The sequence below is a fragment of the Macaca thibetana genome, chromosome 10, assembly GCF_024542745.1.
Source record: "Macaca thibetana thibetana isolate TM-01 chromosome 10, ASM2454274v1, whole genome shotgun sequence".
Lineage (NCBI taxonomy): Eukaryota > Metazoa > Chordata > Mammalia > Primates > Cercopithecidae > Macaca > Macaca thibetana.
The window spans coordinates 48,138,034-48,163,342 of record NC_065587.1 but is presented as its reverse complement, the minus strand read 5'-3'; the positions used below and the strand labels follow the sequence as shown (position 1 = coordinate 48,163,342).

At 48.7% G+C, this 25,309-nt stretch overlaps 1 protein-coding gene across 1 annotated transcript in view; it reads right to left on the bottom strand.

Annotated features, from left to right (window-relative positions):
- ATP9A (ATPase phospholipid transporting 9A (putative)) overlaps nucleotides 1–25,309 on the bottom strand; it is a 166,210-nt gene extending 140,901 nt beyond the window's left edge. The window contains exon 1 of the mRNA XM_050807429.1: nucleotides 25,192–25,309. Coding sequence (XP_050663386.1) covers nucleotides 25,192–25,259 — 68 coding nt within the window. The 5' untranslated portion in view covers nucleotides 25,260–25,309. The remainder of the gene's footprint in view (nucleotides 1–25,191) is intronic.

The window sequence follows — 25,309 nt, the reverse complement described above, 5'->3', positions numbered from 1 at the left end:
TACGGGAAAGGGATACATTCAGACCATAACACTGGTTCATCAAAGGAAGACTGGTTAAATAAACAGGGATAAGCCATAAATGAAATTCCCAACCCCCTCTAAAGAATGAAGTCCTCTTCCAGTTCCAGGCACTTCGGGAGCTGTGGGTTCCGGTGCAGACATGTCCAAGTCCACATACAACTACACACAACCAGTCCAGAAAATGGAACAGAAATGGCATCAAGAAATCTCAGTCCACATGCATCCTTTTTTTTTTAGAAGTTTTAAAAAACAAACAAACAAAAAGAAATCCCAGTCACAAAGATATGACTTTCTTGAGACAGAGTCTCGCTCTGTCGCCCAGGCTGGAGTGCAGTGGTCGGATCTCAGCTCACTGCAAGCTCCGCCTCCCGGGTTCACGCCATTCTCCTGCCTCAGCCTCCCGAGTAGCTGGGACTACAGGCGCCCGCCACCTCGCCCGGCTAGTTTTTTGTATTTTTTTAGTAGAGACGGGGTTTCACCGTGTTAGCCAGGATGGTCTCGATCTCCCGACCTCGTGATCCGCCCGTCTCGGCCTCCCAAAGTGCTAGGATTACAGGCTTGTGCCACCGCGCCCGGCCTTTTTTGTTTTTTTTGTTTTGTTTTTTTGAGACGGAGTCTTGCTCTGTTGCCCAGGGTGGAGTGCAGTGGCGCGATCTCGGCTCACTGCAAGTTCTGCCTCCCAGGTTCACGCCATTCTCCTGCCTCAGCCTCCCGAGTAGCTGGGACTACAGGTACCCGCCACCACGCCCGGCTAATTTTTTTGTATTTTTAGTAGAGATGAGGTTTCACCGTGTTAGCCAGGATGGTCTTGGCATCATGACCTCGTGATCCGCCCACCTCGGCCTCCCAAAGTGCTGGGATTACTGGCGTGAGCCACCGCGCCCGGCCGATACGACTTTCTTAAGTGGGTGAACCCCAAGTTGAGGAACATGCACTTTGCCAAGAAGTACAACAAGAAGGGCATGAAGAAGATGCAGGCCAACACCACCAAGGCCATGAGTGCACATGTTGAGGCTATCAAGACCCTTGCAAAGTCCAAAGAGGTTGAGCCCAAGATCTCAAAGGGTGTCGGCAGCAAAATTCATCGACTTGCCTACACTGCCCACTCCAAACTTGGGAAGCGTGCTCGTGCCCACACTACTAAGGATCTTAGGCTGTGCTGGCCAAAGGCCAAGGATCAAACCAAGGCCCAGACTGCAGCTCCAGCTTCAGTTCCAGCTCTCTCTCTCCTACTTGTAGGACAGCACAAGCCCCATCGAAAGTGTATGCCTCTCGGCCGGATGTAGTGACTCACGCCTGTAATCCCAGTACTTTGGGAGGCCGAGGTGAGCAGATCACCTGAGGTCAGGAGTTCACGACCAGCCTTGCCAACGTGGTAAAACCCTGTCTCTACTAAAAATACAAAAGTTAGCCACACATGGTGGTGCATGACACACCTGCAATCCCAGCTACCAGGGAGCCTGAGGCCGAAGACTCTCTTGAACCCGGGAGGCGGAGGTTGCAGTGAGCAGAGATCACACCACTGCACTACAGTTTGGGCAACAGAGCAAGACTCTGTCTCAAAAAAATAAAATAAAATAAAAATAAATAAAAAACAGGCTGGGCGCAGTGGCTCATGCCTGTAATCCCAGCACTTTGAGAGACCGAGGCGGGTAGATCACAAGGTCAGGAGATCGAGACCATCCGGGCTAACATGGTGAAACCCCGTCTCTACTAAAAATACAAAAAATTAGCCGGGCGTGGAGGTAGGCACCTGTAGACCCAGCTACCCGGGAGGCTGAGGCAGGAGAATGGCATGAACCTGGGAGGCGGAGCTTGCAGTGAGTGGAGATCGGGCCACTGCACACCAGCCTGGGCGACAGAGCGAGACTCCGTCTCAAATAATAATAATAATAATAATAATATAACTAAATAAGTAAATAAATAACAAAGTGTTTGCCTCTCTCCTTTTCAGAGCTCCAGTGTTAAGCTTTCTCAGTAGAGAACGCTGGAGGGAGGCTGGGTGCGGTGGCTCACGCCTGTAATTCCAGCACTTTGGGAGGCCAAGGTAGGTGGATCACTTGAGGTCAGGAGGTTGACCAGCCTGGCCAACATGGAGAAACTCCGCCTCCACTGAAACTACAAAAATTAACAAGGCGTGGTGGCAGGTGCCTGTAGGCCTGAGTCCCAGCTAGTCGGGAGGCTGAGACAAGAGAATCGCTTGAACCTGGGAGGCAGAGGTTGCAGTGAGCTGAGATCGCACCACTGTACTCCACCCTGGGTGACAGAGCAACACTCTGGAGGGACACGTGTGAACCACCAGCTATGACTCACCAGCCCCATCTGCACTTGGAAGGTTGCTTTCCCCCTTCCCCATGGGTGCAGACCAGCTCTGGCCCTGCAAGCCCGCCAACTTTCTTGCCATCCAACAGCCTGGACCCCAATGTCCCCAACCAGGTCTGAACCCTGGCAGAGGGGCCCCTTCCAAGTATGTCCTTTCTTAGGTCTACTCCCTCAGTCCTAGGCTGCCATACAGAGTTTTCTTCTATCCTACACTTACTCTTTTTTCTTTTTGAGATGGAGTTTTGCTCTGTCTCCCAGACTGGAGAGCAGGCAGCACGATCTTGGCTCACTGCAAGCTCCGCCGCCTCCTCCCTCAGCTCCCTAGTAGCTGGGACAACAGGCACCCACCACCACGTCCGGCTGATTTTTTCTACTTTTTAGTAGAGATGGGGTTTTACCTTGTTAGCCAGGATGGTCTCGATCTCCTGACCTCACCTACACTTACTCTTTAATCATGGTTTTAAAAGTCAATTTCCTCCATCTTCTTTCCACGGGGTTTAGCTGAGCCCAACCCCATCTCTGAATTTCAGGCATGATGAGTGCAGACTCCAGGCTCAGCCAGGGAGAGCCCTGGATGTTCTGGACATGATGGCTTGAGAAGGGACAGTGAGACCCCTGGCTGGGATTTTGCTAGAAATACTTGGAAAGACGTGCTCTTCTCCCTGGGGTTGCTATGGTAGCAGAAAACACGCCTGGGCAGGGGACAGACGCCCTGTTCCCATTTAGGGACTAGTCGGCCTGAAAATGAAGCCCCCAAGGAGGACAGCAGAGACGAGAAGTTCCTGATAACCTCGAGAGAGTGCAAAGATTCACCCATCCCCAGACTTTCAGTCTCAGAGCCAATAAAATGGCTTTTGTTGTATTTTACTTTGCTCAAGCCAGTTTACTTTGTTTCATTATTATTTATTTATTTAGAGACAGGGTCTCACTCTGTCACCCAGGCTGCAGTGCAGTGGCGAGATCATAGCTCTCTGGAGCCTCTACCTCCTGGACTCAAGCAATCCTCCCACCTCTGCCTCCCGATGGGACTACAGGCATGCACCACCACACCTGGCTAATTTTATAATTTTTTGCAGAGTCAGGGGTCTCCCTATACAGCCCAGGCTGGTCTCAAACTCCTTGGACTTAAGGGATCTGCCCGCCTCAGCCTCCCAAAGTGCTGGGGTTGCAGGTGTGAGTCACCATGCCCCAGCCAACTCAAACCAATTTTAGTTGGGAGTCTGTCAGCCGCTACCTAAAATCTTTTAAGATTCCTGTCTGGCAGGCCAGGCGCGGTGGTTCATGCTTGTATTCCCAGCACTTTGGGAGGCCAAGGCGGGTGGATCACCTGAGGTCAGGAGTTCAAGATCAGCCTGACCAACATAGTGAAACCCCATCTCTACAAAAAATACAAAAAATTAGGCTGGGCATGGTGGCTCACGCCTGTAATCCCAGCACTTTGGGAAGCCAAAGCGGGTGGATCACCTGAGGTCAGGAGTTCAAGATCAGCCTAACCAACATGAAGAAATCCTGTCTCTACTAAAAATACAAAATTAGATGGGTGGTGGCGCATGCCTGTGATTCAAGCTACTTGTAAGGCTGAGGCAGGAGAACTGATTAAACCCAGGAGACAGAGGTTGTGGTGAGCTGAGATCGTGCCATTGTACCCCAGCATGGGCAACAAGAGTGAGACTCCATCTCAAAAAAAAAAAATTAGCCGGGCGTGGTGGTGGGCACCTGTAATCCCAGCTACCCTGGAGACTGAGGCAGAAGAATCGCTTAAACCCAGAAGGTGGAGGTTGCAGTGAGCCAAGATTGCACCATTGCACTCCAGCCTGGGCGACAAGAGCAAAACTCTATCTCAAAAAAATAAATAAAAAGATTTCTCTGGGCCGGGCGCAGTGGCTCAAGCCTGTAATCCCAGCACTTTGGGAGGCCGAGACGGGTGGATCACAAGGTCAGGAGATCAAGACCATCCTGGCTAACATGGTGAAACCCCATCTCTACTAAAAATACAAAAAACTAGCCGGGCGAGGTGGCGGGCGCCTGTAGTCCCAGCTACTCGGGAGGCTGAGGCAGGAGAATGGCGTAAACCCGGGAGGCGGAGCTTGCAGTGAGCTGAGATCCGGCCACTGCACTCCAGCCTGGGCGACAGAGCGAGACTCCGTCTCAAAAAAAAAAAAAAAAAAAAAAAAAAAAGATTTCTCTCTGCCACACGGCTGGGCCATGTGTAAAGACACATTCCTGTTGGTTTTATATGTCTTCAATTCTAATGGGTTTTGTGTTGTTGTTTTTGTTTTTTGAGACAAGGTCTCACTCTGTCGCCCAGGCAGGAGTGCGGTGGCACCATCATGGCTCAGTGCAGCCTCCTTCTCCCCAGGCTCAAGTGATCCTCTTGCCTCAGCCTCCCATGTGGCTGGGACTACAGGTGTGTGCCACCACGCCTGGATAATTTTTTTTTATTTTTTTATTTTTAGTAGAAACAGTCTCACTGTGTTACCCAGACTAGTCTCTAACTCCTGGGCTCGAGCAATCCTCCCACCTCAGCTTCTCAAAGTGCTGGGATTACAGACGTGAGCCACGATACCCGGCCCCCATTATAATGTTTAAAGAGTACAGTCTACACCTTAAAGCCTGCATTTCATCATCCTGTCCTTACTACTCTGACTTCTTTACAGTTGTGCTGTCCACCTTGGCGGCTTCTACCACATGTGGCTATTTTAAGTTTCAATTAATTAAAATAATTCAAGTCCTCCTTTTCCCTGGCCGCACTGAGTGCTCCATAGCTACATGTGACCACTAACTACAGACTAGACTGTGCAGACACAGAACATTCCATCATGGCTGAGAGTTCTACTGGCCAATGCTGCTGGAGAGCAACCCTTTCAAGACACCTCCTTCCACCTTAATCTTGAACTGATGTCAGTGGCAAAGGACGCACACATGAACGTGAGTAAGTGGATCTCATAGGCCAGGCATGGTGGCTCACGCCACTTTGGGAGGCCAAGGCAGGCGGATCACGAGGTCAGGAGATGGAGACCATCTGACCAACATGGTGAAACCCCACCTCTACTAAAAATACAAAATTAGCCGGGCGTGGTGGTGCATGGCTGTAATCCCAGCTACTCGGGAGGCTGAGGCAGGAGAAGAGCTTGAACCTGGGAGGCTGAGGTTGCAGTGAGCCAAGATCACACCACTGCACTCCAGCATGGACAACAAGAGCAAAACTCCGTCTAAAAAAAAAAAGTAAGTGGACCTCACAATGGAGGGAAGCTTGCCTGAACAGAGTTTCCCAAACTTCAGCCATTTTCATACACACATGGGATTTCTATGATCTCCAAATACCTCTAGCTTCTAACTACACGATTTTGTCTAAATTTGATCACCTTACATCAGTGGTTCTCAACTGGAGGCAATTTTGCACCCCCAGGGTGGGTATCCTGCAATATCTGGAGACACTGTTGGTTGTCACAACTCCAAGATGCTACTCTCATCTAGTGAATGGAGGCGGCCAGGGATGCCGCGAGACACCTTACAATGCACAGACAACCGCCACAACAGAGAAGTATCTAGCCCAAAACGCCACTTGTGCCCAGTTGAGAACTCCTGCTCTAGGTTTTATATATAAACTATTTGTTTAAAATAGATTCACCCCATTTACATAAATGTATTTTAAATGATAATCTCTGGCCAGGGATAGCTCACACCTGTCATCCCAACACTTTGAGAGGCCGAGGCGGGAAGATCGCTTGAGTTCAGGAGTTGGAGACCAGCCCGAGCAACATGGTGAGACCTCATCTCTACTAAAATTCAAAAATAATTAGCCAGGCATGGTGGCACATGCCTATAGTCTCAGCTAGGTGGGGGTTTAGGGACAGAGGATCGCTTGAGTCCAGGAAGTCGAGGCTGCAGTGAGCCCTGATCATGCCGCTGTACTCCAGACTAGGGAACAGAGCAAGACACTGTCTCAAAAAAAAAAAAAAAAAAAAAAAAAAAAGATAACCTCATGCCATTACCATAACTAGAAACCAGTATCACTTGCCATAAATAGAAGATAAATAACAAAACCAGCACAATGAAAAGCAAAGTGTGTTACTCCACTCCGGCTGGCTGCTGCAGCTGGCAGTGCCTCTGAGCCCGAAGCCTACCCTGCTGCTGCTGCTCCTCCCTTCTTTTTCTTTTTCTGTTTTTTTTTTTTTTTTTGAGACAGTGTCTCGCTCTGTCGCCCAGGCTGGAGTACAGTGGCACAATCTCAGCTCACTGCAACCTCCGCCTCCTGGGTTCAAGCAATTCTTGTGCCTTAACCACCCAAGCAGCTGGGATTACAGGTGTGCACCACCATGCCCGGCTAAGTTTTGTATTTTTAGTAGCGACGGGGTTTCACCATGTTGGCCAGGCTGGTCTCGAACACCTGACCTAAGGTGATCCACCCACCTCGACCTCCCAAAGTGCTGGGATTACAGGCATGAGCCACCGCGCCTGGTCCCTCCTTTCTTTATTGCTGAGAAGTTAGCAAGTGTTTGGTGCTAAAAAGTGGGCCCTGACAGGGCTGTAAATATTGAAGGGAAATTGAAAAATAAATAAGCATCTTGCTAAATGTCTCAATGCGATTCAGTTCCTGCCCATGAATTCTTTAAATTTATCATGCAGCATCCAGAACCATTGCCTGCCCAACATTTTGGAACTGTTGTCCCGCAGCAGAAACCTTGAGCTTGGTGGCAAATTTACAAGTGACCAAATTCCCCCACATCTGTCCAAACAAGAGAGGTGACAGCCAGCCTTCCTACTGAGAAGTGGATTTATACACACAGCTCTCTCTTCCCGGGGAAGCTGCAGCCACACCCCGTGTGTCGCATGGATGGACTTCAGCTCCCTGGCGCCTCAGGGTTCCAGAGGAGCAGTGGCCCGAAGCTGTGTTGTGGCAGCTGTCACCTTGGTGGTGTGGGTGCTGCTGTTGTTCCTTAACACCAAACTGAAACTGGACCGTCTGACACTGCCATGACAAATAAACTTCCATCCCACATTCCAGACAGGCTGGGGAGATGGGCTGCAAGACCGAATCCTTTAAGAGTAAGAAATTAGGCCAGGCGCGGTGGCTCACGTCTGTAATCCCAGCTCTTTGGGAGGCTGAGGCAGGTGGATCATGAGGTCAAGAGATCGAGACCATCCTGGCCAACATGGTGAAACCCTGTCTCTACTAAAAATACAAAAATTAGCCGGGTGCGGTGGCAAATACCTGTAGTCTCAGCTACTCAGAAAGCTGAAACAGGAGAATCGCTTGAACCCAGGAGGTGGAGGTTGCAGTGAGCCGAGATTCTGGCACTGTACTCCAGTCTGGGTGACAGAGTAAGATTCTATCTCAAAAAAAAAAAAAAAAAAGTTCTTTCTCTTAAGCTATTTTTCCAGATAAAAAAGGAAAATATGAAATAACTTTCTCACCCATTGATAACAACAGCCATTCAACTAGGTTAAAATGTAAGTTTAGAAATAACTTAGTTTACATTGTTTCCTGCTCAGACCATTTATTTATTTATTTATTCATATTTTATTTTATTTTTTTTTTTTTGAGACAAGGTCTCACTCTGTCACCCAGGCTGGAATGCAGTGGCCCAATCTCGGTTCAATATAACCTCCGCCTCCCAGGCTCAAGCGATCCTCCCACCTCAGCTTCCTGAGTAGTGGGACCACAGGCCTGCACCACCACGGCCAGCTAATGTTTGTATTTTCAGTAGAGATGGGGTTTCACCATGTTGGCGAGGCTAGTTTCAAACTCCTGACCTCAGGTGATCCACCCGCCTGGGCCTTCCAAGGTGGATGACAGGCATGAGCTACCACGCCCAGCCTAGACCATTTATATAAAGGAAAACCGAAATGGATTTTCTTAGGATTGGACTCTAAGACAAATAAAGGTTTTAACAGCAGATAGTCTGCTAACCAGATACACAATGGTTTCATACAATCTGGCTGAAATGCAAAGGAAAAGCAAATATTAGAGGAGCAAAGCCGAGGGAACAATGTTTCTGAAAAAGGTAACTAATATAACAAGGAGTAGGGAAGGAGTTGGCCTCCGCAGACACCATCATCTCTGCTGCGAGTTCCCCTATAGTCCGTACGCACTGCGCAAATATTTGCTGAATTCTCTGCACGACACACGAACCTTCCAGGAAGTTACAAGGTCCAGGAAAGAACAGTCTCAGCACTGACGTTGGGCAGATCCAAAAAGAACACCAAGAAAAATTAAAAGTAGCCAGATATGGTGGCTCATGCCTGTAATCCCAGTACTTTGGCAGGCCGAGGCAGGCGAATCACTTAAGGTCGGGAGTTCGAGACCAGCCTGGCCAACATGACGAAACCTTGTCTCTACTAAAAATACAAAAATTAGCTGGGCATGGGCCAGGTGCGGTGGCTCACTCCTGTAATCCCAGCACTTTGGGAGGCTGAGGCAGGTGGATCAAGAGGTCAGGAGATCAAGACCATTCTGGCCAACATGGTGAAACCCCGCCGTTTCTACTAAAAATACAAAAATTAGCTGGGTGTGGATGCAGTCCCAGCTACTCAGAGGCTGAAGCAGGAGAATTGCTTGAACCCAAGAGGCAGAGGCTGCAGTGAGCCGAGACCGCGCCACTGCACTCCAGCCTGGGTGACAGAGCGAGACTCTGTCTAAATATAAATATATATATATATTTATATATATATTTATAAAAGCTGGGCATGGTGGCAGGTGCCTGTAGTCCCAGCTACTGGGGAGACTGAGGCAGAAGAATCGCTTGAACCCCGGAGAAGGAAGTTGTAGTGAGCCAATATTCTGCCACTGCATTCCAGCCTGGGCAACAGATTGAGACTCTGTCTCAAAAAAAGAAAAGAAAAGAAAAGAAAAGCAGTCTGAATTAGTCAACAGCAATCGTTCTCAATAACAGGGCAGGGTTATTTTGCCCCTGCAGACGCTTGACAATGTCTAGGGATGTGTTTGATTGTCACAACTGCAGGGGAGTGGGGTACTACTGACACGTAGTGGGTAGAGCCCAGGGATGCTGCTAAACATCCTAAAATGTCCAGGAGAGCCCCACCAGAGAGGGTAATCTGCCCCAAATGTCAACAGTCCCGAGGTGGAGAGCCCTGCTCTGGCGCAGCACTGCCTGCTAGGTTTTTGTGATGATGGAACCATTCTATACTGCACCATCCGACACAGTAGCCACCAGTCACATGTGGCTGCTGAGTACCCAAAATGTGACATTTAAAGTTTATTTCAATATCCGAAGGAATATAAATCATTCTACCACAAAGACATCTGCACACAAATGTTCCCTGCAGCACTATTCACAAAGCAAAGATGTGGAATGAACCTCAATGCCCACCAATGACAGACTGGATAAAGAAAACGTGGTACATATGCATATGGAATACTATACAGTCATAAAAAAAGAACAAGATTGTGTCTTTTGCAGGACATGGATGGAGCTGGAGGCTATTATCCTTAGCACATTAACACAGGAAAAGAAAGTGTGGGAGTGGGACGACATGCGAGTCATACTTCTGTAAGAGGAGTCAGGCCTGCTGAGCAGCAGAATATTCACAGGGAAAGACTGAGGGCTGGAGAAACAGGGAAAGGCGATAGTCCCACAATGATCCTACAGCTACCAGACTCAAGTCCAAGGCTCTCGTCTTCTCACCTTTTCATCTCTGCTGTCCCATTACCAAGCCACTCTCCTGCAACCAAGGCAGGCATGCCCCAGAACCCTACGCTCTCATCTTCCCCCACTGCTCCATTTCTATCAAACTACCCAACATGTCTGTAAGACCCACTCACACCAGACATCCTCCTGCGAGCCTGTCCCTTTATCTTCTATCTATCCTTTCAAACCCAACTCTGTGCTCTTCGCAAAGAGAGGAGGAAGCAGTTCGGGCTCTCTTAGACTTTACTGGTCTGTTTCTCTCTAGACCAGGACTGGCAAACTCAAACCTACAGGGGCCCAGCAAGCCACATAAAAAATACATAGGCTAGGTGCAGTGGCTCATGCCTGTAATCCCAGCACTTTGAAAGGCTGAGGCAGGAAGATCACTTATGGCTAGAAGTGCGAAACCAGCTTGAGCTACATAGTGAGATCCCATCTCTATTTGTTTTTTAAAAATAGAAGAGAAGAAAAGAAGAAAGAAGGAGGTGGAGGAGGGGAGGGAGGAAGGAGGAGGGAGGAGGAGAAGGAGAAAAAATAATTAATGAAAATAAACACAAGGTCCAGTGGGATGGGGCACACCTCCAGTCCAGTTCCTACACAAGCCTAGACCATCTGATTCTTCAAGACAAAGACATTCTGAAGAGTAAATATTCAGTTATAAAATGTTGGCAACTGACTCAATTTTTAAATATTATACAAAACTAAAACCACACCAAGATATCATTTTTTTATGACCAAAGTCAAAAATCTTAATAAAGGCAAGGATGGACAAACAGGCGCTGTCACTGCTGGCAAGGATCTAAGTCAGCATAACCTCACGGAGGACATTTTGACGATGCTATCAAAATTACAAATGTACATTCACTTCAGCCATTCCCCTTCCAGATATTCCATACAGTCTAACATGGGCACAAAGACTTGTGTGACATTCCTAGTAATAATAAACCATTAGAAAAAATAAATATAACTGACCAAGCTCAGTGGCAAACGCCTATAACCCCAGCACTTTGCAGGCCCGGGTTCACTTGAGGCCAGGAGTTCAAGACCAGCCTGGGTGACAGCGCCTCTAAAGATAGCTAAATAGATAAGTAGGTAGGTAGGTAGGTAGATAGATAGACAGACAGTAGATAGATAGACAGACAGACAAACAAATAAAATGGAGAAATAATCTAAATGACCATCAGTGGTAGATTGGCTAAACAAACTACGGTACTATTCAATGTAATACTATGAAGGCATTAAAATAATGATCAAAGGCCAGGTGCAATGGTGTGTGCCTGTAGTCCCAGCTATTTGGGACGCTGAGGCAGGAGAATCACTTGAACCCAGGAGTTTGAGACAGTCTGGGCAACATAGCCCCCACATCTCAAACAAGTAAATAAATAAATAATTTCAAAAAGGTAGTGAAGAAGGTTGTTATATACTGACACGGAATGAACTCAGAATTTTTTTTTTTGAGACGGAGTCTCACTCAGTCGCCCAGGCTAGAGTGCAGTGGTGCGATCTTGGCTCACTGCAACCTGCGCCTCCCAGGTCCAAGTGATTCTTCTGCCTCCTCAGCCTCCTGAGTAGCTGGGATTACAGGCACCCACCACCATGCCTGGCTAAGTTTGGTATTTGTAGTAGAGACAGTTTCACCATGTTGACCAGGCTGGTCTCAAACTCCTGACCCCAGGTGATCCGCCCACCTTGGTCTCCCAAAGTGCTGGGATTACAGGCGCGAGCCACCGCCGGCCAGAATGTATGGTTAAGTGAAAAATACATGTACGGTGTAGGGCATATTAATAACAGAATAAAAAAGAAAAATATATATCTATTTATCTATATAAACATGCATGGTGTTTTTTTTTATAAATGCTTAAAAATGCCTAGAACAATACAGAAGAACATGGTAAGACTCACTGCCTGGGGAAGGGCACAGGGTAACTGACTAGAGAGAGTGGGAGGGAAACTGACTTTGCAATGGCTACACCTCTATCTTGTTAAGTATTAAACCTTGTGACTCTGACTCAGTACATTTTTTTCTAATTTAAAAATAAAATAGGCCGGGCGCAGTGGCTCACCCTGAAATCCCAGTACTTTGGGAGATAGGCAGATGGCCTGAGCTCAGGAGTTTGAGACCAGCCTGGGTAACATGGTGAAACCCTGTCTCTACTTAAAAAAAAAAAAAATCCAATAAAATTAGCTGGGCACAGTGGTGGGCACCTGTAATCCCAGCTACTTGGGAGGCTGAGGCGGGAGAATCGCTTGAATCCGGGAGGCTGAGGTTGCAGTGAGCCGAGATTGTGTCGCTTGCACTCCAGCCTGGGTGACAGAGCAAGACTCTCTCTCAAAAATAAATAAAAATAATAATAAAATAATAAAGCTCACCCTGCTGCCCAAACAGCACACAGCTCTGTCTGCAGCCTCGGATCTTGCCATGAGTTTGTAGGTCAGAGACCAGATCCCATTCACCTCCCCCAGGCCTGGCACACAAAGATGCTCTGTCACTAAGCGCGGGCTGATGACTCATTCCCCTTTCACATGCCCCAGTGCCCAGCACTCCTCCCTCACCTCACGCATTTGTGTTTACCCAAGACACTCGGTCATAGGTTCTAACACAGGCCTAGGCCACAAAGCCTGGCTGGCAACCCCACACAGCATGGCCCACAAGATTCCAGAAAACAGAACAGAATCCAGTGGAAAGCAATTTCCTAGACACCAAAACAATAAGCGAAAACATGAGTAAGTGCCGAGTGTGTGCCAAGCGCTGTGGCAAAGCCCTCAAGGCGAATGACTTGCCTTGCTCCTCCCAAGCATCCTACAGTCAGGGGCTTCTATCCTCGCCCTCTTGTAGATGAGGACACTGCACCTTACAGGGTCTTACAGCCTGTAAGGGGCAGAGCCAGGATGTGAGTCCAGCAGGCTGACCCCGGAGCCAGCCCTCTTAGCCAGAGTCTGGCAATCTCACCAAGCTGTAGAATCTGAGAGCCACCTCTGAATTGTCTAGATGGCAACCTAGGGAGGAATCCAAATGGCAGGAACCCAGTAGGGACACACCAAGGGTCCCCACTGGCACTGCCAAGCCTGCCTTCCTCCTCCCTCCAACCCTGCTACGGTGGCTGGCACTGCTATGGGAGCTTCCATGAGACACACAAGGGTGTCTAAGAGCTCCACATCCAACAAGAGGCAGGAGGCTGGACGTGGCTCCTTCCTTGCAGCCATGGGTCATGCGGATAAAGAAGGGAAGGAAGGAGGGAGACGTAACAGGAAGGAAGGATTCCCTTTTTCTGTGCAGATGAGGATTCCATTGTTTATCCTCCTTCTGGCTCCAGTGCTCAACATGTACCCTCACTGAAGCCCACTGTGGGTCCTACCACCACTTATACCTCTCAATGAATTAGGAATGTAAAGCTCTTGAGATTTTTTAATGTTTCTGTTTTTTGGGTTTTTTGGGGGGGGTTTTTTTTTTTTTGGAGACAGGGTCACACTCCATCCCAGGCTGGACTGCAGTGGCACAATCATGGCTCACTGCAATCTCAAACCCCTGGGCTCAAAGGATCCTCCGACTTCAGCCTCCCAAGTAGCTGAGACCACAGGCATGCACTACCATGCCCAGCTAATTTTTTAATTTCTTGGTAAAGATGGAGTCTCCCTGTGTTGCCCAGGCTGGTCTCCAACTCATGGGCTCAAGAGATCCTCCCACCTCTGCCTTTCAAAGTGCTGGGATACAGGCGTGAGCCACCATGCCTGTTGCTCCTATTCTTTATTCACTCGCTCATTTAATCAAGCAGCCAGTATTTACTGAGCACCTACTATGTGCCAGCCTTTGTGCTAAGCACTGGGACTCTCACTAGTCAAACAAGGGCACTGCTCTCACAGAGCCTACATTTTGTAGTGGGCAAGGTAGGAACAAAAAAAAAAACCAAGCAAAAAAAAAAAAAAAAAAAAAAAAAAACAAACAAAAATATGCCACTCAGCGGTAGGTGACTCCTACAGAGTGAATGGTCTGGAAAGATGTCCCAAAGAGACAGCTGAGCTGAGACCTGGGAGACAAGAGACAGCAGTTTACGAGCTGTGGGACCCTGGACTAGTTAATCCTGCTAAACCTCTGTTTCCTGGAAAATAGAACAATGACAGTACCTAGTAATGGACAATGCCATTAAGACAATCCACTTAAAATACCTAAGACAGTGATGGTGGCACCCAATAAACCAATGGAGTTTAACAAAATTCTTACAAGAAAATCTACTGTGTGTCACTAGAATGGAAGGCCCATGCTATCAGGGATTTCTGTTGCATGTGTTGATCGCTATATCCCTAATATTAAAACTGCCAGAGACAGAGTAAGTGCTCAGGAAATGTTTATGGAGTGAATGAACGGATGGAATCAACAGTAGCTATTTTTAGTCTTCATACTATAAACCTCTGTTAACTTTTCTATGACTGTGTAGAGATCTGGATGCCCTTTCAAACAGCCGGCAATTCTCTGAAACATGTAAAAACAAGGCCAAGATTCTTAAGCACTGGTTTTCTGTGGTATCACACACAAAACTGAATTTTTGAGTGCTTCTTTGCTGGTCAGGCTTATCCAATCCCAGACAGGTGACTTCTCAGGCCCAGGGCAGGAGTCAGTGCCTCTCTCTACTTTCTCTTTGTTTGCTTTTGGAGGGCCAGGGTTTGGAATGAAAACATTACTTGTGGTAGGGTACAGTGGCTCATGCCTTTAATCCCAGCAGTTTGGGAGGCCGAGGTGAGTGGATCACCAGAGGTTGGGGGTTCGAGGCCAGCCTGGCCAACATGGTCAAATCCTATCTCTACTAAAACTACAAAAATACTGGGTGTGGTGGCACCCACCTGTAATCCCAGCTACTTGGGAGGCTGAGGCAGGACAATCACTCGAACCTGGGAAGCAGAAGTTGCAGTGAGCCAAGATGGCGCCATTGCACTCCAGCCTGGGCAACAAGAGCCAGACTCTGTCTCAAAAAAAAAAGAAAGAAAGAAAAGAAAAAGAAAACATTTCTTGTAAAGTGAAAATAAAATACAAAGCAACTTGTGAGAATATAAAGCACTGGTTAAGTAAATTAGAGATGTCTATTCAAAGAAATATTATGCTGTCATTCAAAATGTCATTTGCATATGGCAAAACCCCATCTCTATTAAAAATACAAAAATTAGCTGGGCGTGGTGGTGTGCGCCTGTAGTCCTAGCTACTTGGGAGGCGGAGGCAGGAGAATCACCTGAACTTGAAAGGCAGAGGTTGCAGTGAGCCGAAATCATGCCATTGCAATCCAGCCTGGGCAACAGAGTGAGACTCTATCTCAAAAACATAAATAAAATAAAATAAAATGTTATTTGTTAAGTACACTATAATGTAAAAAATGCTTTATAGTAAAACGCTAAGTGGAAAAAGTAAAACATAAAAACCTATGTGCCACACTCGGCAATATAATGAGACCTCGTCTCTCTAAAATATCTAAAAGTTAGCCAACTGTGGTGGTACACACGCCTATGGTCCCAGCTGTTTGGGAAACGAAGGTGAGAGAATCACTTAAGCCCAGGAGGCAGACATTACAGTGAGCAGAGATTGTGCACCTCCACTCCGGCCTGAGAAATGGCATGAGGCCCTGACTCAAAAAAAAAAAGCCAGGCGCGGGGGCTCACGCCTGTAATCCCAGCACTTTGGGAGGCCAAGGTGGGCGGATCACAAGGTTAGGAGATCGAGACCATCCTGGCTAACACGGTGAAACCCCGTTCCTACTAAAAATACAAAATATTAGCCGGGTGTGGTGGCGGGCGCCTGTAGTCCCAGCTACTCAGGAGGCTGAGGCAGGAGAATGGCGTGAACCCAGGAGGCGGAGCTTGCAGTGAACTCAGATAGCGCCACTGCACCCCAGCCTGGGCAATGACAGAGCGAGACTCCGTCTCAAAACAAAACAAAACAAAAACCCATGTGCTACATGGTCCCTACTCATAAAACAAGGTACACGCACAAACAGGAAGAAAACATCATCTGCTAAAAGGTTTGTGTTCATTGTGATTGTCTTTGAAGGAAATATAACATACCAGCATTATTTCCTTTATCAGTTTTCTCTGTTCTCTCATTTTTCTTTTTTTTTTTTTTTTTTTAATGAGACTGAGTCTTACTCTGTCACCCAGGCTGGAGTGCAGTGGCACAGTCTCAACTCACTGCAAACTCTGTCTCCCGGGTTCAAGGAATTCTCCTGACTCAACCTCCCAAGTAGCTGGGATTACAGGCACGTGCCACCATGCCCAGCCAATTTTTGTATTTTTTTTTATGGTAGAGACGAGTTTTCACCATGTTGGAACAGGCTAGAACCGAACTCCTGACCTCAGGTGATTCGCCCACCTCAGCCTCCCAAAGCGCTGGGTTACAGGCACAAGCCACCATGCCCGGCCTGTTCTCTCATTTTTCTTACGTGGATATGTCCTCATTTTTCAATTAGAGGAAAACAAAGATTAGACTTTTTCACCGTTCCTCTTATAACATAAACTACTCAAGAGTGTGCCTGGCCAGGCCCTGGAGCCTGGAGACCCACAGGAGGACAGGCCACCCTGACATGACAATTTAAGCTCAGTGTTCCCGTGACTAACCTGTATGTCTAAAGCGCAATCTCAGATAAAGAAAAGGAAGCCAACGCTGGGCATGGTGGCTCATGCCTGTAATCCCAGCACTTTCGGAGGCCAAGGCAGGTGGATCACCTGAGGTCGGGAGTTCAAGACCAGCCTGACCAACATGGAGAAACCCTGTCTCTACTAAAAATATAAAAAATTAGCCGGGCCTGGTGGTACATGCCTGTAATCCTAGCTACGTGGAGGCTGAGGCATGAGAATCACTTGACCCCAGGAGGCGGAGGTTACAGTGAGCTGAGATTGCACCAATGCACTCCAGCCCAAGCAACAAGTACAAAACTCCATCTAAAAAAAAAAAAAAAAGAATAAATTTCTTAGGTTGGGCATGGTGGCACACACCTGTATTCCCAGCACTTTGGGAGGCCAAAAGCAGGCGAATCACCTGAGGTAAGAGGTTTGAGACCAGCCTGGCCAACATGGCTAAACCCCATATCTACTAAAAACACACAAAAAAAAAAAAAAAACTGGGCACGGTGGTGCATGCCCATAATCCCAGCTAGTTGGAAGGCTGAGGCATGAGAACTGCTTGAACCCAGAAGGCAGAGGTTGCAGTGAGCTGAGATCACACCACTGCATTCCATCCTGGGCAACAGAGTGAGACACTATCTCAATAAATAAATAAATAGGCCGGGCATGGTGGCCCATGCCTGTAATCCCAGCACTTTGGGAGGCCAAGGTGGATCATGTGAGATCAGGATTTTGAGACCAGCCTGTCCAACATGGTGAAACCCCGTCTCTATTAAAAAAAAAATACAAAAATTAGCCGGATATGGTGGCACATACCTGTAACCCCAACTATTCAGGAGGCTGAGGCAGGAGAATCCCTTGAACCCAGGAGCCGGAGGCTGCAGTGAGCCGAGATTGCACCACTACACTCCAGCCTGGGCAAAAGAGTGAGACTTCGTCTCAAAAAATAAAAAATAAAAAATAAATGAATTTATTGGCTGGGCGTGGTGGCTCACACCTGTAATCCCAGCACTTTGGAAGGCCAAGGTGGGCGGATCACAAGGTCAGGAGTTCGAGACCAGCCTGACAAACATGGTAAAACCCCGTCTCCACTAAAAATACAAAAATCAGCCAGCGTGGTGCCACAGACCTGTAATCCCAGCTACTCAGGAGGCTGAGGCAGGAGAATTGCTTGAACCCAGGAGGCGGAGGTTGCAGTGACCCGAGATCGTGCCTCTGCATTCCAGCCTGTGGGTGAAAGAACAAGACTCCATCTCAATTTAAAAAAAAAAAATTCTTGTAATATCATTATGCTCACATCACAATGGCTGAAACGAAAGGTGACAGACAATACAGTGTTGGTGAGGACATGGAACAACTGACCAGCTTGGTAGAAGTATAAATTAGTATAATTGCTTTGGAAAATTATCATTTTCTTCTAAAGCTAAACACAAATGTATACCCTAGGGCACAGCAAAGCCACATAAGACATACTGAATGACGTGTTCAAGAATGTTCATAGCTGTACCATTCATGACATTAATTTCAAATGAAAGCTTAGTAACACTAAGAGATACCACACATGCCAAGACAGCAGTAAATGAGATGCTTCCTACATTCGTTTCCTTGGGCTGCCATAATAAAATATCATAGACTGAATGGCTTAAACAACAGAAACTTATTTTTTCACAGTCCTGGAGGCCAGAAGTCCAAGAACAAGGTGTCAGCAGGGTTGGTTTCTCCTGAAGCCTCTCTCCTTGGCTTGTAGACAGCCACCATCCCCCTGTGTCCTCACACAATCTTCTCTGGTGTCTCTGTCTTTCCTCCCTCCCTCCCTCCTTTCCTCCCTCTCTCTCTCTCTTTCTTTCTTTCTTTCTTTCTTTTTTGAGATGCAGTCTCGCTCTGTCACCCAGGCTGGTTCACTGCAACCTCCGCATCCTGAGTTAAAGCAATTTTCCTGCCTCGGCCTTCCTAGCAGCTGGGATTACAGGTACACGTCACGACACCCAGCTAATTTTTGTAATTTTAGTAGAGACGGGGTTTCACCATGTTTGGCCAGGCTGGTCTCAAACTCCTGACCTCAAGTGATCCGCCTGCCTCAGCCTTCCAAAGTGCTGGGATTACAGGTGTGAGTCACCATGCTCAGCCTCTCTGTCTGTCATAATCTCCTCCTATAAGGTCACCGGGCAGAATGGAAAAGGGTCCATCCTAACAGCTTCATTTAATTTTTAATTTTTTTTTTTTTTTTTTTTTTTTTTTTTGAGATGGAGTCTCGCTCTGTCGCCCAGGCTGGAGTGCAGTGGTGCGATCTCAGCTCACTGCAAGCTCCACCTCCCGGGTTCACGCCATTCTCCTGCCTCAGTCTCCTGAGTAGCTGGGACTACAGGCGCCCGCCACCACGCCCAGCTAATTTTTTGTATTTTTAGTAGAGATGGGGTTTCACCATGTTAGCCAAGATGGTCTCGATCTCCTGACCTCATGATCCACCCACCTCGGCCTCCCAAAGTGCTGGGATTACAGGCGTGAGCCACCGCGCCTGGCCTAACAGCTTCATTTTAAATTGATCACCTCTTTAAAGGCCCTGTCTCCAAATTCAGTCACATTCTGAGGTGCTGGGGGTTCCAGCTTCAAACACGTGAATTTGGGGAGGGATGGGGGATCCACATCTGCAACATTTCCCAAATGTTCTAACAGCACAAAGCTTCCTTAATTACTAAATCAGAAAGCTGACCTCACAGCAAGAACGATAGTCCAGACAGTATGATTTCTCATCCAACAGATGTCTTGAGTTTTGTTTTCGTTTTTTTTTTTAAAGACAGGATGAGACACCTTAAAAGGACAATAAAGAATATGGCCACTCAGTGAATATCAGTTTCCTTAGTCCAGTGGCTCCGAGGGCCATTCATCCCGCAGAGGACACTTGGCAATGTCTGGAGACATTCTTGATTGTCACAAGGCGGGCGGGGAGGGGATAGTACTGGCATCTAGTGAGTAGAGGCCAGAGATGCTGCTAAACATCCTACAATGCCCAGGACAGCCCCCATAACAGGGAATCATCAAACCCAAAATATCGGCCAGGCGCGGTGTATTTTTAGTAGAGACAGGGTTTCACCATGTTGGCCAGGTTGGTCTTGAACTCCTGACCTTAAGTGAGCCACCCACCTTGGCCTCCCAAAGTGCTGGGATTGCAAGCATGAGCCACCAAGTCCGGCCCCAAGCCTGACTTCATCTCGTCACTGCAAACTGTCCGCGGCATGTGGGAGATCCTGCCAGGCTCATGTTAGGAGCAGGGCACTGCTGACACTACAAACTGATTCTTCCTTGGGGACCGCTGCCAACAGGCTCTTCCCTGGCATTTGCTAAATGCCACAGAGATTTAATTGGGACGAAGGAAGAGCATCCGGCCCAGGTCACCTTTCCAACTCTCACCAGAAGCCTTTCCCTGCTCCCACGGGGCCTCTTCCAACTGCCTTCCCCCAGAGTTTCTGCAAATTCTGTTTAGACAAAAATAAAAGCAGGGCCAGGCACAGTGGCTGGCGCCTGTAGTCCCAGCACTTTGATAGGCCGAGTTTGGCGGATTGCTTTAGCCCAAGAGTTTGAAAACAGCCTGAGCAACATGGAGAAACCCCATCTCTATAAAAAATACAAAAATTAGACAGGCATGGTGGTGCATGTTTGTAATCCCAGCTACTGGGGAGGCTGCGGCGGTAGGATTGCTTGAACCCGGGAGGCTGAGGTTGCAGTGAGATCACACCACTGGACTCCAGCCTGAGCAACAGAGTGAGACCACGTCTCAAAAAAAAAAAAAAAAAAAAAAAGGTTTTAAATGTATAAGCACAACCAACCCTCCTATTTCTTTCCCCTTGTAGCAGTAACATTATGTGTTTAGACTGTGCCATTTCAGCATGGGCCACTAATTCCTAAATGTCAGGCATGACTTGGGGTATCTACAAATCTCAGGAACTTTTACAGACTTCATGGTTTTCTTTAATTGACTGCCTTTTCTTTAAATTCTAAAAGGAAACTTCCTGCCATGACTACAACAAGAAAGCAAGTATCATTTGGTACAAACAGAAGGGCTCATAAAAATAATTGCTAATCTTTCATACATATATAAATCTTTCAAACTCACACAAATTAGAGAAAACAGATACTAGTTATTAAAATCAGAATCATTCTAAATGTCATCAATAAAAATGTTACAACTAGTCTTTTTCTTTCCAAATTAAACCAAAGTCACCACCTTCATGAGTGACCCTGAAGACACATCCCATCCCCCTTCAAAGGCAGTCATAAAATACGGCCAGCCCTTATCACCAACTTTCAACATTTCCATCTGAGTAGACACTAAAAGAACATTCTGTTCTGAGAAGTAAGGGCCAAAAGTCCAAAGATGGCTGGTTCAATGCCTTGCCTGCTTTTTCCAACTTGTTGCATGCAAGGCAGAGGTCAAGGTCAAAAGGTGCCCCCAACTCCTTGGGGACTGGAATACAGGGACCTCCTCTCACCAGCCAGCTGGACAGTAGGTAGAAAGAGCCCTTTTGGGCAGGGTGCAGTGGCTTATGCCTGCAATCCCAGCACTTTGGATGGCCAAGGTGGGTGGATCACGAGGTCAAGCGTTGAGACCAGCCTGACCAACATGGTGAAACCCCGTCTCTACTAAAAATGCAAAAATTAGCCGAGCATGCCGGCATACACCTGTAATCCCAGCTACTCAGGAGGCTGAGGCAGGAGAATCGCTTAAACCCGGGAGGCAGAGGTTGTAGAGAGCTGAGATCATACCACTGCACTCCAGCCTGGGCAACAGAAGAGACTCTGTCTCAAAAAAAGAAAGAGCCCTTCCGCAGGGAAGCGGGACAGGCACAGCGCCCATGTCCACCCTCCATCCTTCAGAGTCCCTCTGTGGGTTTGCCATGACGCATCTTCTGGTCTCCACAAGGGCAAGGAGCAGCTAGTCTAGTTTTGGTCAGCACAAGGCAGAGCGAGAGAGGACCTCTGTAACTGAAGGGGATGGCACAAGTGCAGCTGGGCGCTGGCAAAGGACAGACAGCACAGCCCCATGGGCTGCTGTCAAGGCCTGCTGCACTGTTCTCATCCCAGGGGGGCAAAGAGCTGTTGGTGCAACTCTCTACTCCAGCCCAGAGAGGGGAAGGTCGGTGGCCGAGGAGGGGGGTGTCTCTGGGTTTCACCCACCAGCACAATTCCCTCCCTCAAAACATACCCCTATATGTTTCATACCTAATACTCCCTCCACCACATCAAAGAAAGGATATTAAAATGTACACACACGGCCGGGTGCAGTGGCTCACGCCTGTAATCCCAGCACTTTGGGAGGCCAAGACAGGCGGATCACGAAGTCAGGAGATCGAGATCATCCTGGCTAACATAATAAAACCCCGTTTCTACTAAAAATACAAAAAAATTAGCCGGGCAAGGTGGCGGGCACCTGTAGTCCCAGCTACTCGGGAGGCTGAGGCAGGAGAATGGCGGGAACCCGGGAGGCGGAGCTTGCAGTGAGCTGAGATGGCGCCACTGCACTCTAGCTTGGGCGACAGAGCAAGACTCCGTCTCAAAAACAAACAAACAAACAAAAAACAAGAATGTAAGTAAGTCCTGAGAATGAGAATCCTACCTAACACCACACCTCCATCACATCAAAGAGAAAGGGCATTTTTGTTTCCTTATCAGTAAAGTAAGAATAAAAAAAAATACCAACATCAAAGGGCCATTGTGCAGCATGAAAGAGGAAACGTCAGTTCAGAGCCAAAACACTGCGGTTCCTAAATACCTTGTTTCCTAACTACACCATTTCAAACTTTTTCTCAATATCAGGATGTGGTAACTTTCTCAAGAGAGAAAAGAACTTTGAAGCCGGGGGATTCCTCCAAAAATAAGCTGCGAGTGTTCGCAACATATGCCGAGTGACCCCAGAAATAACTGCATTCTGTCCCCTACGACATATGGCATCTTGTTTTTGTTTTTTTTTAACCACAAATCCTCCAACCATTCCACAGTTTTATTGCCTAGAACCATCAGGTGAAATGGGTGGATCTGGTTCAAAACTGCCTCCTCTCACTTACAACCTTCAAGACCAGGAACACATTAACATCAGTGAATCTTTGCTTCCCTGTCAATAAAATGGGAGAATTAACTCTAAAAACTCACACGGTTGTTGTAAGGATTAAAACAGCCGTATTTATCTCAAGAGTCCAACAGAAAGCCTGACGGATTACATATTACTTTCTTCTTCCTTTAACCACCCACCCACTTCAGCCCTCAGGCTGTCATCCCCCAGCCCCTAGTCTATTTCAGGAAGCTCCTCCATCTCTCTGCGCTTCTCAAGTGTTTCTAAACTTCAGGATTCCCACCTTGATGTTGCTACTCCTGAAAATGCAGATTATATACAAGAGCATTTATGCAAATGCACAGCAACCCTGATACACGATGTGAATCCAAATCCATGTCACTGTTTAAGAAATAGATTGGCCGGGCACAGTGGCTCACATCTGTAATCCCAGCACTTTGGGAGGCCAAGGAGGGCGGATCACCTGAGGTCAAGAGTTCGAGACCAACCTGACCAACATGGAGAAACCCCATCTCTACTTAAAATACAAAATTAGCCGGGCATGGTGGCGCATGCCTGTAATCCCAGCTACTCAGGAGGCTGAGGCAGGAGAATCGCTTGAACCTGGGAGGCAGAGGTTGTTCACACCGCTGCACTCCAGCCTGGGCAACAAGAGCGAAACTCTGTCTTCAAAACAAAAACAAAAGCCAACCCAGGAGACTACCTCCAGGAGGTTGAGGCGGAAGGATTCTTTGAGGCCAAGAGTTTGAGACCAGCCTGAGCAACATAGCAAGGTGGTCCCCTGCTACTCCCTCATTTAAAAAAAAATAATAAAATAGTCGGGCACGGTGACTCACACCTATAATCCCAGCACTTTGGTAGGCCGAGGTGGGTGGATCACGAGGTCAGGAGTTCAAGACGAGCCTGGCCAAGATGGTGAAACCCCCGTCTCTACTAAAAATACAAAAATTAGCTGGGCGTGGTATCTGGCGCCTGTAATCCCAGCTACTCGGGAGGCTGAGGCAGATAATTGCTTGAAGTCGGGAGGCAGAGGTTGCAGTGACCGGAGATCTCGCCACAGCACTCCAGCCTGGGCAACAGAGCGAGACTCCATCTCAATAATAATAACAACAAGGAACGCAAAACAGAGAAGGGAGGAGTGAGGGAACTATCTTTGGGTCAGACAATCCGGAGTTCAATCTCCATTTTGCAGAGTCTTCCCTACAGCCCTTAACCTCCGTAAGCTCCAATTTCCTCCTCTGGGTAATATCAGTGAGGCCTCTTCATCGGAGGATTCAGGAAGCCAGGGACAAAGACCCCACAAAATGGCCGCCAGCACCATTCTTTTTTTTTTAATTCCACTGACACCTGGTGAAGCCACCTTTAGGGTTTACCCCACCCTCTGCGTCTACTGTTCCGAGCAACTGACGCTGCAATAAGCAGCTGCCACCGGGAAGTGCCCAGGGAGGACCGGACACCCGAGCAAGGGCGGAGCAGAGCGGCCGCAGGCCCCGCCCAACACCGCGTTCAGCCTCCCGCGGGCTCCAGCCTCACCTGCACCGCCTGTGGAAATGCACATCTCCAGGCCCCGCCCCCCAGAACTCTGATTGGCGGGTCTAGGCGGGGGCCGGGGAATCTGCATTTGCACCAGCGCCCACCCCTGTCCTTCCCACCCCCGCCCCTCACGCCCAGGTAAGTCTATGGCAGGCAATGCGAGAGTCCCGCAAACCTCAACATGTCACGCTGCCATCCTCCGAACAGGAAGACGGCGAGGCGCAAAATACCAACCCATCCCCTCTCCCCAAATGCGGGAAAACCCTCACATGTTCCGCGTCTAGGTTGCCCTCGGGGTCTCCTGCTAACGGGAAAGACACAGCAGGCGGCAGCCCCTGTCCCAGCCGTGGGATTCCTTCCCCTAAATTGTGGGGGGAGAACACAAGGGGTAGTGTCACCAAGCCGCCAGTTGGAGCCCCTCCCACCCTCCTGCGGCTGCTGGTTCGGGTCCACCCCGGGGCGGAGGGGGAAGGGGCCACCGGAGCGCAGGTGGTCTCGGTGCAGCCTCCTGGGGTTGGGACCCAGGGGCGCTGATGGGGTACCCCGTGGCGTAGGCCGTGCCCCCCTAAAAGCTGAGCATATCTGGGCTCCCAAGTAAGGCTCCAAGCACAGAGCTCGGTGTGACATTGACCAAATCGTTACCTCAACGACAGATATTAATTACGGAACAACGAAACGGTGAGAAGGCATGGCAGATCCGAATTCCGCGAGTGTGTAAACAGCGCTGGGGCGGGCCCGGCTTCTCGGGGTTTCTAAAGGAAGGTGGGCAGGGAGGCCAGGCAACCGGGCGCTCGAACCCCAAAGGGCCGGCATCAGGCTAGGGGCCGCCCGGGGCTGGAGCGCAGGGACCCCCTCGCCGCCTCCCCGCCTCCCCGGCCCTGCCCCGGGCTCATGGCGCCGGGCAGGGCGCGCGGCCAACCTGTCAGGCCGGGCCAGGCTGGCCCGAGCGCCGGCTCCGGGAGGCGCGGACAAAGGAGAACGCGAGCCGGGCCCACTCACCCGGCGCGGGGCCTGCTGTCCATCCGCTTCTTCTGGCGCACCGGCTGCAGCGGGATGTTGTCCGTCATGTCGGCGGCGCCGCCCGCCTTGGCCGCCGCGCCCCCCGCGCCGCCTGGGC